Source organism: Trichosurus vulpecula, chromosome 1 (assembly GCF_011100635.1).
Source record: "Trichosurus vulpecula isolate mTriVul1 chromosome 1, mTriVul1.pri, whole genome shotgun sequence".
Lineage (NCBI taxonomy): Eukaryota > Metazoa > Chordata > Mammalia > Diprotodontia > Phalangeridae > Trichosurus > Trichosurus vulpecula.
This window is the reverse complement of record NC_050573.1, coordinates 392,600,349-392,617,295: the sequence shown is the minus strand read 5'-3', so window position 1 is coordinate 392,617,295 and position 16,947 is coordinate 392,600,349. Positions and strand designations below refer to the sequence as shown.

Below are 16,947 nucleotides of genomic sequence, written 5' to 3'. Positions count from 1 at the left end.
TAAAATGAGGGTAATAGTACCTACCTCTTAGGGTTGTTGTGAGAGAAAATGAGGTAACTTTTAAAGTGCTTTGCAAACTTTAAAGCATCATATCACTAATTCTCCCCTTGAACATTTCAGGAGAGAAAAAGGCATGATGAAATTAGGCAGATAGAACAGTGCCGCTGCACAAACATTAATTTGTAGTTGAGAATGGATGAAATGGGTGCTGTCCTTATATTTAGGCTAAGTTCTCCTTATCTTTGTTCAGTGATTTCAGTTGTGTCCAACTTACCATACCCCCATCTGGGGTTTTCTTGGCAAAGATACTGGAGTGCTTTGCCATTCCTTTCTCCAGCTCATTTACAGATGAGGAAACTGAGGCCAACAGGGTGAAGTGTCTTGCCATGGGTCACACAGCTAGGAAGTGCTGGAGGCCAGATCTGAACCAGGCCAGACACTCTATCCACTGCACTAGCAGCCTAAACTTATCTTGTGTCCAAATTTATTAATATAACTAAAGAGACTTGATTGGGAGTTCTAAAAAAGTAGAGTACTTTTGCATGTTACAAGCAAACAGGCATTTAGTGTCCGTAGTCAAAATTATCCACCTGTCGCCACACTTCAGTGCAGAGCTTTTTTGTTCAGTAAATAATTTTTGAAACTTCAGCTCTATACTAGAAGTTTAAATTTTCAACAGCGAGACATTCATGTGGGGCCACAACGGCTAAGCTTTTCGCTGTTAGCACCATTGAGTTTCTTTGGACCCCATGATATTAATAATCTTCGAGTTTGTCATAACATACTTTCAAGTTTAAAATGCTAGTTCTGTGTTGTCAGGACTTACAGTGTCCCATCAGCTCCTCAATTATCATTTTAACACATTGGCTAGGTGGTCCTTCCTGAAGACTAGATACTGGTGATTTGACACTGCCTGGTGCTGGGGAGATAGAGGAATATGGGGTGGACCCCTAGACTTGAGATAGGAAGAGTTTGAATAGGGTCCACAGAGCTCCAGGAAAGGAGTAAAAGAACTGAAGCAATGACCCCAGCCTGGAGATCTGATGATCATGAGAACTGGGTTATTTAACCTAGAGAGAATTTGGATGTGTAAGCACCACCTGTAATTTGTGTACTGGAGAAGAACCTGGACAAAATGATCACATGGCCTTGGAGAGACTAATGGTTAAATCCTGCCTCCACCTCTTCCTGATCCAGGCCAAATCACTGAATAGGCCTGAGCCTGTTTTCCTCATCTGTGAAACGGGGATGGTAATACTAGTCTTACCTTCCTGGGTATAGTATAAGTGGCATTGAACAGCTATACTCCAAACTTGTGGACAAAGGGCTGAAGTGTGGTAGGAAATTTCTGTTATAATTTAGGAAGAATTTTCAGGCTTATGAACACCTTCACTGAGAATGTTGTGGATAATCTGAAATGACTGACAGACAAATAACTATAGACTGCAGCTCTGATCCTGACTAGCTGTCATGTAAATATGGTAACTGGGGTAATTGAGTAAGAGTTATGAGTTCGTGCAACCTCTGTTTGCTGTGGGAGGAAGGTAAACAGTACACATTCTTTTGACTCGGATTCTGCAGCATCATTGTGGTAAACAAAGGGTAGTTAGCATGTTGGAACTATGGATTAGATGATAATTATGGCATGCAAATTGCTTCTGCTTTACTCAGCTACAATTTCTTTTGCACTGAATTTGCCCCCTTTTACTGATTAAGGAGATACAGCCAAGTAATCTAAATTTAGTTTGTGCAGCAGCTCAGAGGTGCCAATCATGACAAATAATGATTTAGGTTTTTCCCCCCTCTCCCAAAGCACTGAGCTGAAACCAACAAATTCATTTTACTTAGGTCTTCGAGCTGAACTCACACACTGGGTCCTATCTGTGACAGGCGAGTGCTTTATCCACTAATTAAGTCACCCAGCCTCAGATAAATCCTCTGCTCTGCTGGGCTGCTTTATCTGGGGCCGCCCAGAGGCTTCTTTCATTCATATACATTTCTGTGTAGAAAGTGATTGTTTCTGCGTAAGTATTTCTTGGTAAACGTGGAAAATAGAAGTAAAACAATTATCTACTCTGTGCAAGAAGATCCTCACGATATTTCTTGAGCCTTAGAAGGATGGGTTTTTTTTTTCTTAAAATTTACCCTGTAACTCAATGTGCTTTCCAGTTTATTTTTCCTGGAATTAACTCATTGGAAGATATGCAACAGTGTGGTATAGTGTTAGAATCAGAGGACCTGGGTTCATATTCTGCCTGCTTAATGACTGTTTGACATTGGACAAGCCAGTTAAACTCTGTAGGCTTCAGTTTGCTGTTAAGTCATGTCTTCCTCATTTGGATTTCCTTGACAGTGTTACTGGAGTGGTGTGCCATTTCCTTCTCTAGCTCATTTTACAGATGAGGAAAGAGGCAAACAGGGTTAAGTGACTTGCCCAGGATCACACAGTGTAAGTATCTGAGGCCCTGTCTGTCCACTCCAGGGCCAGTCTATCTACTCCAGCACCTAGCTACCTGGGCTTCAGTTTACTTATCTCCAAGTTGAAAGCAATCACCCTCATCTCTAAGATCCATTCTAGGTCTAAATCTATGAATCTGTACATTTCAGAAAAATTTTTTTTTAGCTTTTCATCCTTTTTTCTGTTATTATCCTGTATTTATAGAGTATAAAGCACTGTTAGTTTTCTAAAGACACTGATTTTAATCTTAGGAATGTAAAGTTATATATTACAAAGCTGATCCAGCATTTAGCACAGTGTAGGCACTTAATTACATTTATCTTATTGACTGACTAGCCCTTATGGTGGTGTATCCTCCTGTATTTGTGCCCCTAAGATGAGACATATGTTAGAAAAAAAACATGCATGTAGGTATATTTTGAAAAATAACAGCCATAATAGGGTACATTCAGATTTTGCACAAGTCAACTGTAAAGGAGTGCAGTGGATAGAGTGCTAGGCCTGGAGTCAGAAAGATGTGAGTTCAAATCTGGTCTCAGACTCTCCCTAGTTGTGTGACCCTGGGCAAGCTACTTAACTGGCTCAGTTTCCTCATCTGTAAAATGAGCTTGAGAAGGACATGGCAAATTACTCCAGCATCTTTAAGCCCCAAATGGGGTCACAAAGCGTTGGACAGAATCGAACAACAACTTGATGACCTAATGCCAAAAGTTGCAAAGCATTCATGCTCTCACTGGTCTTCACAACAATGCTGTGGGGTTAAGTACTGTAGGTTTTATTACTGTTTCACACACCCTGCCCCTCACCCTGCTTTTACAGATGAGGAACCAGACTTCAGTCACTTGGTTGGGATTGACCACCAGGCAGGTCTCTTCTGTCTCCAAACTGATGTTCTTTCCACTATCTTTTAGTAACATCAAACAAAGTTTCTATAATAATAGAGATACTTCTAGGTGAAGGGTAATGGATTCATTTTCACCTGTCACACATCAGTACTAATGTATCACGTTTTGTACGTTTTGATCACTGGAAACATGACTTCACCGTTGTCAAGCTGATATTCCTTGAGCTCAGGTCTAATAATGTCACTCCACTACATGAGATGGCTCCTACTATAAAATACAAGATCCCTTTTAGAACTAGAGAACTAGATTCTCACCCATCTATTCTGACGTTCCAGCCAGACCAGCCTATTTGCCACCACCCATCTCCAGAGCTTTGGATGTCTGGGAGATGGGGAGGGACAGAATGTTCTCCTTTGCCTCTACCTTCTAGAGGAAGCCACCCTTTCTGGGAGACATGGTAGTACTTTCCCATTGCATTTTCTTTGTGTAAGATTTGTATTTGCTTATTTCTATACCCCTTGTCCTCCAGCAGAATGGCTTCAAGGGCAGGAAGTGTTTGGGTTTTTTTTTTGTTTGTTTTTGTGCTATCCCCAGCACCTAGTAGGCACTTAAATCCTTGCTGAATAAATGATGGACAACTGGATTTAAAATTAATACAAATTAAAGCATATCAACAAAAATCCACAAAAAATATAATTTATAAATAGATGCTAAATGAATATATTTAACAATGAAATGGTTTTGATATTCACTAAAAGAATATGAAAGTGATTTATTTAAAAAACAATACAATTTTTGTTTTCCCTAAAAAATGTACTGCATTTCTTTCCCCTAAAAGTATATAACATTTACAAACCTTTGTCCCATCATGAGCCTGATTAAAAAAACACAACTCAAAATGCAAGCAAACCATGAGCTATATGAAATTATGCCCAATTTCTGCCTGCTCCCCAATCATTATGGAATCCATGCTGCAGACGGACAATAGATAAACATTATCTTCATTTGGCAGAAAGTGGAATGTAGCCAGAGATAGAGCACTTGACTTATCCAGGGTATTCCATATGTGGCTAAATAAAGAGAGAATTCAGACTCCTAATTTCCTCTTGCTTTCTAGTTCTCCGGCCTTACACATACTGCTTCTGGTGCTGACTTTAAAAATAGGTAAAAGATGCAGGGTTTTCGAGGCAGGAAAACATGTCCTTCATACTAGAAAAACTCTTTGAAAGGACAATAAAGAATGACTAGAATCTTAGCTAAGAAATACAGACTTGGTAATGAAATATAGGAAAATAAAATGTTTAAAAAGCAACTTCTCCATTTCTCAGAGCGACAATCCTATAGAATTCCCATTTGATTTTACCTTTAGACAATGATGAAGACTGGCCCTTTTAATTGGGGCTCCCACTGCAACAGAAATTATCATTTTTAGGAAACTGAATAATTTGATCAGCACCTCAACTACCCAGGTACGGAACCAATTTTTTTTTTTCAATTTCATGGGATGTTGTGGCCATCCTGGTGATAAGCCTCCCTCCTCTGAGCTCAGATAATTCGAGTTGCCCACTTATTAAGAAACTACTATACAAAGACAATGAAAAATACTGTTCCTGACCTCAAGATTACATACAACTTGATAGATTATATCTTTTTTTTTTAAATACATAATAGATGAGGACTCCGGGCAACCAACAAGCTTTTATTAAGAGCCTACTACACCAAGCCCTAAAGATACAGTGAAACATCCCCTGCCCTAAAGGAGGTTACATACCAAGCTGCCTCTTTACCCAGTTGTTTTCTGCCCTGAAGCCCGTTTCTGAGATGGCTCGCTCCAGACGAGTCCTACGAGGACCAAAGCTGGGAGGAACTTAAAACCACCTGCTTAGATATTTCTTGAGACCACTTCCACTACTCTCCTCACCCTCCAACACTTCCTCTGAGATGTGTAATCAAAATCACACTGTTATGGCCTCTGGAAAGAGTAGGCCTGTTGTCTGCCCCAGTATTCTGTGCACCGTCTTTGCTACTTTCCAGACCAAAGGTCCCTTCTCTGGCCACTGACCCCCCACATATCTTGTCTCCCCCATTAAATGGAGCTCTGAGAGCAGGGACCGTCACACTTTTGTATTTTTAATCTCGAGTGCTTAGCACCATTTTTGACACATCGTAAACATTTAATAAATGCTTTTAATTCAAAACATACATTTATAGGTAGGTTTTTAAAATTTGTGCAAAATTGACATAAGGTGATTTTGGAGAGGAGGGCAGTCACATCGATCTGCCTCCTGATTAACTAGTGATCCTAAGAGGTGGTGGTAAAGGGAGAATGCATTTCAGCCTCAGGAGAAGAAAGTCCCTGGGCTGGGAAATGGAATGCCATACCAGGAATGAGCGATTATTAAGCACTGTGCAGGGCACTGGGGATGCCAAGAAAAGCAAAAACAGTCCTTGCCCTCAAGGATTTTACAATCTAACAACGGGAGACAACAGGCAAACAAAACAATTATATACAAACTGTATACATATATCTATATATACATACACTCCTATGTGCATATATATGCATATACATACACACATATGTGGGACCGCTAAGGCGACACAGTGGAAAGTTGTCACCCTTGGAGTCAGGACGGGAGTTTAAATCTGAACCCAGACACTTACCAGCTGTGTGACTTGTTTTTCCCATCCATAAAAATGGAGCGTCTACTTCCCAGGGTTGCTATGAGACTTTTTAGCTGTGTAACCTTGGGCAAGTCATTTAACCTGTTTGCCTCAGTTTCCTCATCTGTCAAATGGAGATAACGGCATCTACCTCCCAGGGTTATTGTGAGCCTCACTAGCTGGGTGAGTCACTTCACCTGTTTCCCTCAGTTTCTTCATATGTAAAGTGGAGATAACCTTCCAGGGTTGTTGTGAGGATAAAATAAGATGATAATTGTAAAGCAGCAAGTCGTAAGCGGCATGTAAATGTTATTATTATAGCCTCCGAGGCCCTTTCCAGCTCAGTCTATAACTGAAAATTTTATGGAACAGTAAAGTATGTCTAGATCTTTATAGGAGACAACAACTCGATAGACTGGGGAAAAAAACCAAACAAACCGACCGACCACTGACTTTGGAGTCCGAAGGCCTGAGTTCAAATCACACACTCACCCGTAGAGTCTTAGCCAACTCAGTTTCCTTAAATGCAAAATGAGGGCTAGAGGAATAGAGACCCTCTGGGGTCCTTTCCAAGTGCTAGAGGCACCCTGCAGTGGCGAGGCAATAGAGAGGAGGATCACCCCGTCCGGGAGATGCAAACTTTACTTTGCCTGCCCTGCTTTACTCGCGTCCTCAATGGGCAGCGGAGAGGAGGGGTGGGTCTTGGAGCCAGCCCCTCCCCTGCTGCTCCTGGCACCTCCCCGCCCGCGGACTCCGGGCAGATTAGGCGCAGTTCCCCAGCCGGTGCTGCTGCGGAGCAGAGCGCTAGGCGTCCTCTCTGCGGGGGGCCGAGCGAGGAGCTCCGCGGCGGAGCGGAGCAGCGGGAGCCAGAGCCCGGGGCTGGGACGGTCCTGAGCCCGGGGAGGACCGAGGGCGCGTGCGCAGGCGCCGCCAGAGGAACGGCGCCGCGGCCTCTTCGGAGCGACCGAAAGCTTCTAGCTGTCATCAACATGGCTGCCGCCGCTCGCCTCCTGAGTCCCTGTAAGTGCGCCCGGGCCAGTCGCCGCGGCCGTGGCTGTCGGAGCCGGCCGCGAGGATCGCGATGACCGGAAGGGGGCCGCGGGCTGCTCTTGGGGCTCTACGGTCCCGCCTCTTGGGCGGGGGTTCCGGGGACGGGGAGGGGTGGCCCAGATTCAGGGGCTCGGGTCAGGGATGCAGACCGGAGAGCCCGCGGGGCTGCGGAGTACCAGGTCCTGGGTTCGAATTCTGCCCCTGTCACTTAATCCCAGTGAGATCCTGGGCAAGGAATTCACTCCTTCAGGGCCTTGGTCTCCTCCTCTGTGAAATAAGAAGAGTGCTGCAATCGTGCCAGGCAGCGCTGGCATCGTGGGGCAGGCAAACCGGGGGAAGCCAAAGTGCCTGTTAGAGTCAACTCCTCCCCCAAACGACGGGCATCGATTAAGCGCCTACTGCTGGGGTTGGCATAACCCCAGGGAAGGGCAAAAACCAGGTGCCTGCCCTCCTGGCGCTTACAGTCTAATGAGGAAGAACAACGTGTACGGAGAGAGATGAGATACGGAACGGATCTTCGAAGAGCAGTCTTAGACGGGAAGGCTCTAACTGCTGGGAGGGACGGGACGAGCCTTCTACTGGGAGTGTAGTTTGATGTGAGTCATTAAGGAGGACGGGGAAATCCCAGAGATGGAGATGAAGAGGAAGATCATCATTCCGCCCTAGGGGCACAGCTGGGGCAAAGACGGGGAGGTGGGAGATGAACTGCTGTATGAGCATATAGTGAGATCAGGATTTTAGAGTGTGGGGAGTGGGGTAGAGTGTTTAAAAAAAAAACCAAACAGAATCCCAGAAAGGTAGGAAGTATCCGGTGGTGAAGGATTTTAAGGTTCAAACAGAAGACTTTATATTTCTGGAAAGCCACTGGAGTTTACTGAAGCTCTGCTTAGCGAGTTATGGTCTCCAGCCCCGTTGGGGAGGAGAGGCAGAGAAAAATGCAAGTAGTGGCTTCAGATTCCAGATGGGTTCCCATCCCACCCCTGGCTCTTCCAGCCAGTGTAAACTATTCACTTAACTTTCCTGGATCTCCTTTACCTCCTCTGTACGATGATGGGGTCAGACTAGGTGCCCTTCCAGGTTCATTCCGGCTCTAGACCTTATAATCCTATCATTGGACTTTCAGCTGCTGTTGGAAGGTGAGCAGGAGGGGAGAGGGTCTTGTTGTTTGGGAGAATGGAAGTAAATATGATATGAAACAGTGTTTATGTCCTGGTAGTGCTTGCATTAGAAAAGCTTGGGAGCAAGGGTTTTTAGAGTCATTTTGTAGGGAGCCATCCTCACTGACTACATGGGTGCAGCGGTTGTTTCTCCCGACAGCTGTGTGTGCCACTGTGCCAGGCACGGAGGCTTCCACATTGTATGTGTTGTAGCATTCCTGGTTGGTTTCAGAAGCTAGGAAGATTCTCAGAGGCACCTGTTTGAACATACCAAGTGCAAGTTCTACTGCCGAATCACCTTTATAATTTTTTCAGGCTAGAGACCTCAAGTGCCGGTTATGCCCTCGGCGAGAGGCAGCATGGCGCAATGCGTAGCGGTTCTGTTTGGGAGACAGCAAGAAATGAGTTTGGATTTCTCTGAACCTCATCTCCTCATCTGTATTCTGAAGTTAATCGCAGCATCTGTCTACCTTACACATTTGTTACAGGGCTTAAATGAAATATTGTATGAGAAGTGCCTTGCAAGTCTTAAAGCACTATATAAATGTGAGTTATTATTATTAGCACGGGCACACTACTAAGATTATAAATTACAAATTTCATACTTAGATTTTCCAAAGTGGATGAAATTATGGTGCATCTTTCCCTTTCACTCCCCACTTCCCTTTACTATGATGGGCCACTGGACTACTCCAGGTGCTGGATATACAGAGGGGAGACAATTCCTGCCTCTTTTTTTTTTTCCTGATCATCAGGCTCAGCGTCTTGTACATAATAAGGGATTAATAAGTGTTTGTTTTATCTAATTGAATTAACCAGTAATCCCTAAACTGCTAAATTGAGTGAATGGTTTTTTCTCAGTTCTCATCCTCCTTTACCTCTCTGTATTTTGTATTCTCTTCATCATCTTCTCCCCTTGGATACTCTCTATTCCCTTGATTTCTGTGACACTAACCTTTAACCTCTCTGATTGTCCCTTCTTGATATTCTCAATATTATTTGCCATCTGCCCCTTTGGTCTGGGTGACCTCCGCCTCACCCCCACTGTTCTATCCAGAGCTCTTTTCTCTCCTTTGCTATACTTTCTTCCTTGGAGGTCGCTGATCTCATCTGCTTCCATGAGTTATGTAGATAACTCCCAAATCTATATGTCAGCTCTCTCTCTTGAATATCATCAGCTTCCTGCTAGATATCTCCTCCCAAATTGAGGTCTCAAATGCACCACACCCAAAAACAGAGCTCATTTTCTTCCCTAAATTTGGCCTTTCCATTTTTCTATTTCTTTTGAGAGCGCCGTTATCTTTCCACATAGGAAAGACCAAGTACACAAAAATGTCCGTTGCCCATATTTCAAAATACATTTGGTTGGACACTAAATAGACCTTGGCTATCAGTATGTTTATCAGAGACAAACCGCACTGGGAGACTCTTGGTTGGATCTGAAGTTGAACAGGAGGGGAAAAACTGGTTGGATTGCCTTTAATAAATTGCAAACTTTTTTTTCCTGCTTCCCATAAAGGGAAAGGCCCATCTTTTTAATATTACCATTTTCCGGGTGTTGCTATATGGTGATGAGTCATGGAATATACTTGCCTTGGAAGATCCACAGTTTAAGAAGTGCTGAAGGGCCACAAGTGGCCCTGATTCTAGAGAATAGTAGGCACACAGAGAAACGTTTGAGCAGGCTGAGCATGTTAACAATGAAGTAGAACAGGAGTAAAGACGTTGGCAAGGAATTGTATGATCAAGGATGAGAATATGGACTGGTCACACCAGATGATGCAGGGACAGCATGGACGGCAGAGGGCTCCACTGCTGCCCTTCTCATGTTAGGGGTGAGTGAGGAAAACCTTGGGCAGATTGGGTGGACCCTTTACACAGAATGGGAGGAGCATGTGGGTAAGAGTTACACGGTATGGATGGGGATGGACACAGTGTGATCTGTGTCATCGGACGGAGGGAGCTTCCAAATAGATAATATCATAGATCCATTTGAGTATTCTGTACTTATTTGTGTTTGTGCTTTATCCCCCAGCAGGGGATAGATCAGGGACTCTTTTTTGTATCCCTCCCCAATCACAGTGCCTAGCGCATAGTAGGTGCTTAACAGAGGAAGGGATCTGACAGCCCATTGAGTCCAACCCCCTCATTTTACAGACAAGGAAACTGAGGCACAGAGACATTGAATAATTTACACAGGATCATGCACTTGTAAATGTTTGAGGTGAGATTTTTAACCCAAGTCTTTTTGACTCCAAATCCAGCACTTGTTGATTGATTGACCCACTGACAATTACACATGTATGTGATACTTTTCCTCTTTAGCTGTTACTTCTATTGATCTGCATCAGTGTTGTCTCTCAGATTACATTCTCTTAGAGGACAGAAACCATACCTCTGTGAGACTGTCATGTGCAAGAAAGTATTTGATAAGCTATTTTGGCTAATATTCTCTGTCTCTCTGTCTCTGTTTCTCTTTGCCTCTCTCTTTGTCTCTTTGTCTGTCTGTCACACACACACACACATGCACACACACACACACACACACACACACACAGATACGAGATTGTCTGACTCTTCTAACCAATCAGCATGGCACCAAATAGAGAGTAACTGGGAAGGGTCGAAATGCAAACCTCTATGTCAGGTCTCTATTACAGACACAGATCATCCACGAACTAAAGTGATGCTCTTTTAAGGATAGGCATAAAGACTCAGTAATGGTGTTGAGTAGTATTGAATTCACTTTTCTCCCCCTCTTAATCACATTTCCTATAAAATCATAAAAGCTCTAAATTATAAGTCATGAAGTGATACCGAGTACTGCAAATTTCTCTTATCCAGGCCACCATACTTAAAGTATCCACAAATAAAAGCAATGAAGGTAGGAGGCCTTTTGTGCTGAAGATCTTAGAAGTTAAAACTGGAAAGGAGCATACAGACCATGTGGTACTATCCACTGTGCCACCTAGCTGCCCTAAGAATGATGGCTTTAAATGCATAAAATAAAATATGTAAGATTAATAAGGAAACCCTTAGTGATTATAAAAACATATAGATTCCTCCCCCACCCCCAAAAAATATCTACCCCTGGATCCCAGGTTAAGAAATTGACCTAAGAAAAAGTTTCCTAATAATTAGAACTACCAGAAGTGAAATGGCTTGTTTTGGGAGGAAGTGAGTTGCCCTTTATTAGACTTCAGACTAAGCTGAATTATACTTTTTGGGGCTATTTTGGAGGAAATACTTTTTCAAGTACAGTTTGGGCTGGATGGCCTCTATGATTCTGTGGTAGTTTGTCGTTGCTCTTGATTCAATCTCATAGCACCTCACATTTTGGTTACTATTTTGCGCCTGGTATAGTAATTTTGGACGGGTAGGTATATAAAGTTCCATGTGAGGGCTTGTAAAAATGGCCCTCAGTTGAGCAACAGGGGTATATTTACCTTTGCTACCTGCTTCCCATGACCGGAGGGGAAAAGCAAGTATCTATACCATGAAAATGCTTTGTTTCTTTGTAGAGCTAGTATAGTCACACGAATGAGTAGATTTTTCCCTTGGAAACTTAATCAAAGTTAACTAAGTCATTTATTGAGTGATCCACCCATTGGTGAGATCAGGAGCTCTTGAAGCTTGGGCCCTTTTCTTTCTCCACTCTCACTAGCATAATCCTGTTCTCTTATTTCAGTTATGGTTTGTAGGTTTACAAAGGCAGACCCATATTCCATACCATAAGCAGGATCAGATTTATAGTACCTTAGACCAGTGAGTAAAGTGGCTAGAAAATTTAAGTCAGTACATTCCCTTGAACTTTCTGACGTAACACTTGTTGGCTGATTATATGTTAAGATATAATTTGTCATTTGTTTTAAATGAGTTGAGATGACTTTAAATTCTTCTAGTTGATTTCCCTGAACTTTTTGTGAGAAGAAGCTACTTTTCTTTTCTCTAAAATCTTGAGATTATCAGACCTGAAGAAGTGGAACAAAATGTACCCTTATATTGTACTTTATGATTCACAAAAGTGCTTTGAATTGAAATCTATCCAGTGCTTCAATTAACCCTCATGACTCTGTGAGACAGATAGTATGGGTTACTATTCCTATTTTACAGATAGGAACCTGAAGTGGAGGGTAGTTAAATAAGTTGCTCGTCATCACAGAGGTGGATTCTAAACCTGGGTCCTAAAGCAGACACCAAGGAGGTTCCTGAGAAGTGTATTGTGAGGCCTCATGGTGCAGGGCAGGAGTTCTTAACCTTGCTTGTGTTGTGGAGCCCTTTGGCAGATTGCTGAAGTCTGTGGACCCTTCTCAAAGTAATGTTTATTACAAAAGGAACCATTGTATTGGAAATACAGTTATCAAAATATTTAAAAAAAAAACAACCACCACCTTCAAGAACCCCTGGTGTAGTCGAAATAGTGCTGGACTTAAAATCAGGAGGCCTGGATAGGGACCTATGTCAGACACATGATAGCTTGTGTGACCCCACGATCAAGTTGCTTAACTTCTAAGTCATTTTTCATCTTTCCTAAAATGAGAAGAGTAATTTTTGTGATACCTGAGAGTTGTGAGGAAACCAATTTTGGAAACCTTAAGGAAGATATTATTTAGTTGCTATTGTTAATAATTAAATTCCTGGGCAAAGTCAGGAAGGATGCTGGTGCTCACCATGTCTGTTTCCCCACTGGGACTCTTGGCAAACCATGGAGATGGAGATAGAGTAGAGAGAAGAGCATGGGTAGCGGCAACCAATTTGGAATTCTTTTGGGGGATCTCTGCCTTTGGGAAAGAGAGAATATTATTTTGGTACCAAGTCACATTATCCAGTACCAAAATACTTTACCTTGATGCAACCCAGATATGCCTCTAAGGATGATCTTATTTTATGCAAAGGACCTTATGGCTGTTCTGGCATTACTGAGAATTTGGTTAAACCCCCATGCACATTTTAAAAGGTACTTGTCTAAAGTAAGCTGATGGTTGTAACTTGAGGTTAAAAAAAATGATGATGTTAGGAACCATATGTTTTTAGGGGTGCTCAAGACCCCAAACACTGACACTCCGAGTCCTGCCGAATGAATTCGACTCAAGCCTTCTCAGCCAAGGAAAAAGACGAAGTTTATTAAGGATTTGTCATAATGGGTTGCCTTAAGAAATCTTACCATTTGTGACACTTGTTTTCGTAAGTGGGCTAGATTGAATCTGAGCGCCTTCATGGAGGCAAGATGTATACAGAAAGATTGTGGGAGGGATCTAGGGGTGGTCAAGTAGTCTGGGGTGACTAGAGGAGGGGTTTAGGGAGAGTCTTGAGGAGGAGTCTAAGGAGGATATTGATGGGACTGGGATGACTAGAGGTCAAGACTCCAGGAAACAAGAGAATGGGATTTTGATAGGATCTAGGGTGGGAAGCATCTGGATAATAAAGGGCTAGGCCAGGTAGAAATTTGGGCCTAGATAATGAAAGCCTTATGGTCTTAGGGAAAGGCTAGATCTAGTGGGAAGATTTAAGGAGAGTCCAAGGGGGTTCCCAGAGACTGTACCTTAATCAGTTGTATGTGCTGAGTTGAAAATTGTGATGGTCAGGATGACCTGAGTTGAAATTCCGTATGTTAGTTTATATTCTTCCATCCTCATTTAATGAGGTTTGTATAATACAGCCTCATACATGTGGATCTTTTGGGATGGGGAGTCTGCTCTAAATAACCCAGATATGTCTTTCTCCCATAGTTGATGTATTTTAGTCAGAAAAACAAACAGGTGTGATCCTGTGACAATAATTTGGCTTGCAGCAGCTATTGTGGGGTATAAGACCCAACAAGACCAGCAACAAGAGCTGCCAGCGCAGGTTCTTTGGTCTGCTTTACTAAGGAAAGTAACTTTAAGGGGTTAACAATCTCAGTTTCATTAAACATACATATATTAATCACTTAATTCACGGGAAAAAGATCAGCCACCTGAACTTCAAGGCAAATACAAACAGAAATTACAAACATCAACAGACAGACCTTGCCTGATTCAAATCACAATACAGTTATCAGAGAAGAACCAATGGGTCTGGGTTAGCAAAGCCGGGGGCAGTTACAGCTTGTCCAGAGTCTCAATACTCTATGCATGAGTGTGCCCCCAAACGAAACATCTGGGTTTCTTCAAAGCTGGGGGGCTACCCAGAGTTTCCACGCCAACACTCTTCCAATGAATGAGAGCCCCAAAAGTCAACTGCCAGCCTTGGATCTCATATACCAGTCTCAGGGCCCTGGGGCACTTGATTACCTCAGTGCTGAGAAGCACTCAAAGAACAGTGAAAAATCCCATTTAGGGTATGGGAAAGTTAACCCCTAGTACCACCATATACAAGTCAGTGACTCCTGATCCAAATCAAAGGCCAGACTCTTCAAGGGCACTTAATTAAATAAGTGCTAAAAGAGAAAACAGTAAAAGAAAGTCCCACCTTAATTACTGATACAGATCCCCATCCTCAAAAGCTCACAAATGAATTTAGGGGGCCAGTCTATTTTAGTGTGACTAGTTATTTCCTTGCTTCTGTACTAGAGAATAGAGGTGAGCCACATTTTAAAATGTGGTGTTCTTACCTTCTTTTCTTTTAATGGATACAAAATGTGAGGAGGATGCTGATCAGTTACTAACACTGACTCTCAGGGAAAGGTTAGAATGGGAGAGACTGAACCAACTTTCGTTCCATCAGCTTAAAGGCTGGTAGAAATAGGCCATGGAAACAAGTTGGCCTCATGGCACCTCACACATACCATGAGCCTGCTATAGGACTTAAACTTTGACTTCATTATAAATCCCAAGGGGGTAACATTCTTTTGAGATTTAGTGATAGAAAAACATTAAGTATGCAAGGCACTTCAGTGATAGTTCAGTCTGGTTGAGCAGATCCATTATTTTATTTTCATAGGCTGAAAGAGAAGCAGAAATGGGATAACTAAGTGAAATAAATGTTATTCTAGTTCTGAATGCCTTTTAACATCCTTTTGTTTCCTGAAAAAGACAGTGAGAAAATGAACTCAGACTCCCCAAATCTCCGCATTTATATAAATCCAGGAACTATGCCTTAGTGTGCCTTTTCAAAGCAATTACTTTCCAACCAGATTTCACACTAAATTTATTTTAATTTTATTGCAGTGGTGAAAAGCAGCAGGGGCAGCAATCATGGGAGAATCCATGGCCTGTGGAGGTGTCAGTCTGGTGCTGTAGCAACAGCAGCAACAGCCAAGCCCACACAAAGTACAAAAGCTGAAGTTCAACCAGAGAAGAGGTAGGAATTGAAGTTTCGGAGATAACGAGTGCTTCTCTTGATTGATGTGAAAGGGTATCAGTGAGCATAACCTACCCAATAAGGAAGAGGCTATGTAGATTCAGTTGATTAGGGGTATTTTCTTCCCTTGGGCTTGTTGTCACCAAATGTGAGACTCCATGGAATATATTATGTGAGACATGTATTTTATTGGGGAGAAAAAAGTTTAACCTTGAGCTCTTTTCACTACTACCGCCTGCCCCCAAGGCACCCTCCCCTCATCGGGAAGAAAAAGAAGTACAGAGAGCCTTTTCATCTTGGCTGAGTGGAAAAGGGAATGCCATTCTTGTTTGCCCCCCATTGACCCTCTTCTAGCCATCACAGCCTCAGGAGGATGACCTCTAGTGAATGCTACACAGAAGTGGAAATGTTATCAGTAATTTGGGGTTGAAATTGGTTCTGGAAAATTATATTGTCACATTTGACATTAACTATAAGGCTTCATTCTGTGTATAAATGTGGAGTTGGAGAAACTGTAGGGTTTTAACGTCTTATACTTTACACAGTTATTTCTCTTTTTTTTTTTGTGAAGAAGAAAGGGTATAAATCAGCCTTGAAACTATTTTGTAAACTATTTTGTTACTGTCATTAATTGCAAAATGCCTTGCACCACACTTTATTGTTAACTATGATGGTAGCAGACATTTATAATGTTCCCCAAACTTTATTAGTTTACGAGAATGTGAATGTGAAGGATATCATAAATGGTAAGATGTACACAGATTGATCAGGTCATGAACATACGGAATTGTTGGGTTGCTTTTTCTTGGTATGAATCATTCGTAATAAAAACAGAATTTTACTTTTTTTTTCTTTTTGACCACAGACTAGCTTATATAAGTTTCATATGTTTTAGGTAGGTTAAGTCAAAGGAAAACTTTCAAATTGAGAGAAATGACACAAGGTTGAAACTTTTAAGTAATATGTTTTCAGTGATTTGTATTTTGTTTTTTAATGTACGTGAGTTTTAAAGAAAGGGAACCTGACCATTTAGGCTCTGATTACAGACATCTTATCTTTTTCTCTTGGGGAAAAGACTGTAATCTTTGATGGAAGCTTACTCTTCACAAGGCTAGGAAAGTGGTGTGAGAAGTTACTAATGCACCATTCATCATTCACAGCATCATTTGGAATTAAGTGCAGTGGTGTTTAAACATTTTCAAATCCTTACTTCCCTTTCATGTACAAGATTGAATATGGGTTTTCAAAAATGCTAGCAAAGCAATGTCCCATTCAGACCTTAATGGTCAGTCTCCTGCTCTGAGCTCAGGTGGCGTAGATGAAAAGTAGAGTTCTAAATCCAGATTGAGCGCTGACACCCTCTGTGGCTTTCAATAAGTCATTTGGCCTAGTATTACCTACCTCTTAATTTATGAACTGGCACCCATCCCCGGAAAAGTGTATTATAATTTATTATTAGTCACAGTCTTTGAGAGTGAAACTCGGGGGACAC

General features: G+C 42.2%; 1 protein-coding gene across 2 annotated transcripts in view; it reads left to right on the top strand.

Moving 5' to 3' along the window:
• The first annotated feature begins 6,719 nt into the window (after positions 1 to 6,719).
• The window catches only part of FECH (ferrochelatase), a 50,186-nt gene continuing 39,958 nt past the window's right edge, over positions 6,720 to 16,947 (top strand). The window contains exons 1-2 of one of the 2 annotated variants that reach the window (XM_036757449.1): positions 6,720 to 6,987; positions 15,323 to 15,455. In XM_036757449.1, the coding sequence (XP_036613344.1) occupies positions 6,957 to 6,987; positions 15,323 to 15,455 (164 nt within the window). In that variant the 5' untranslated portion in view covers positions 6,720 to 6,956. The remainder of the gene's footprint in view (positions 6,988 to 15,322; positions 15,456 to 16,947) is intronic. The other variant, XM_036757457.1, reaches the window with a different exon arrangement.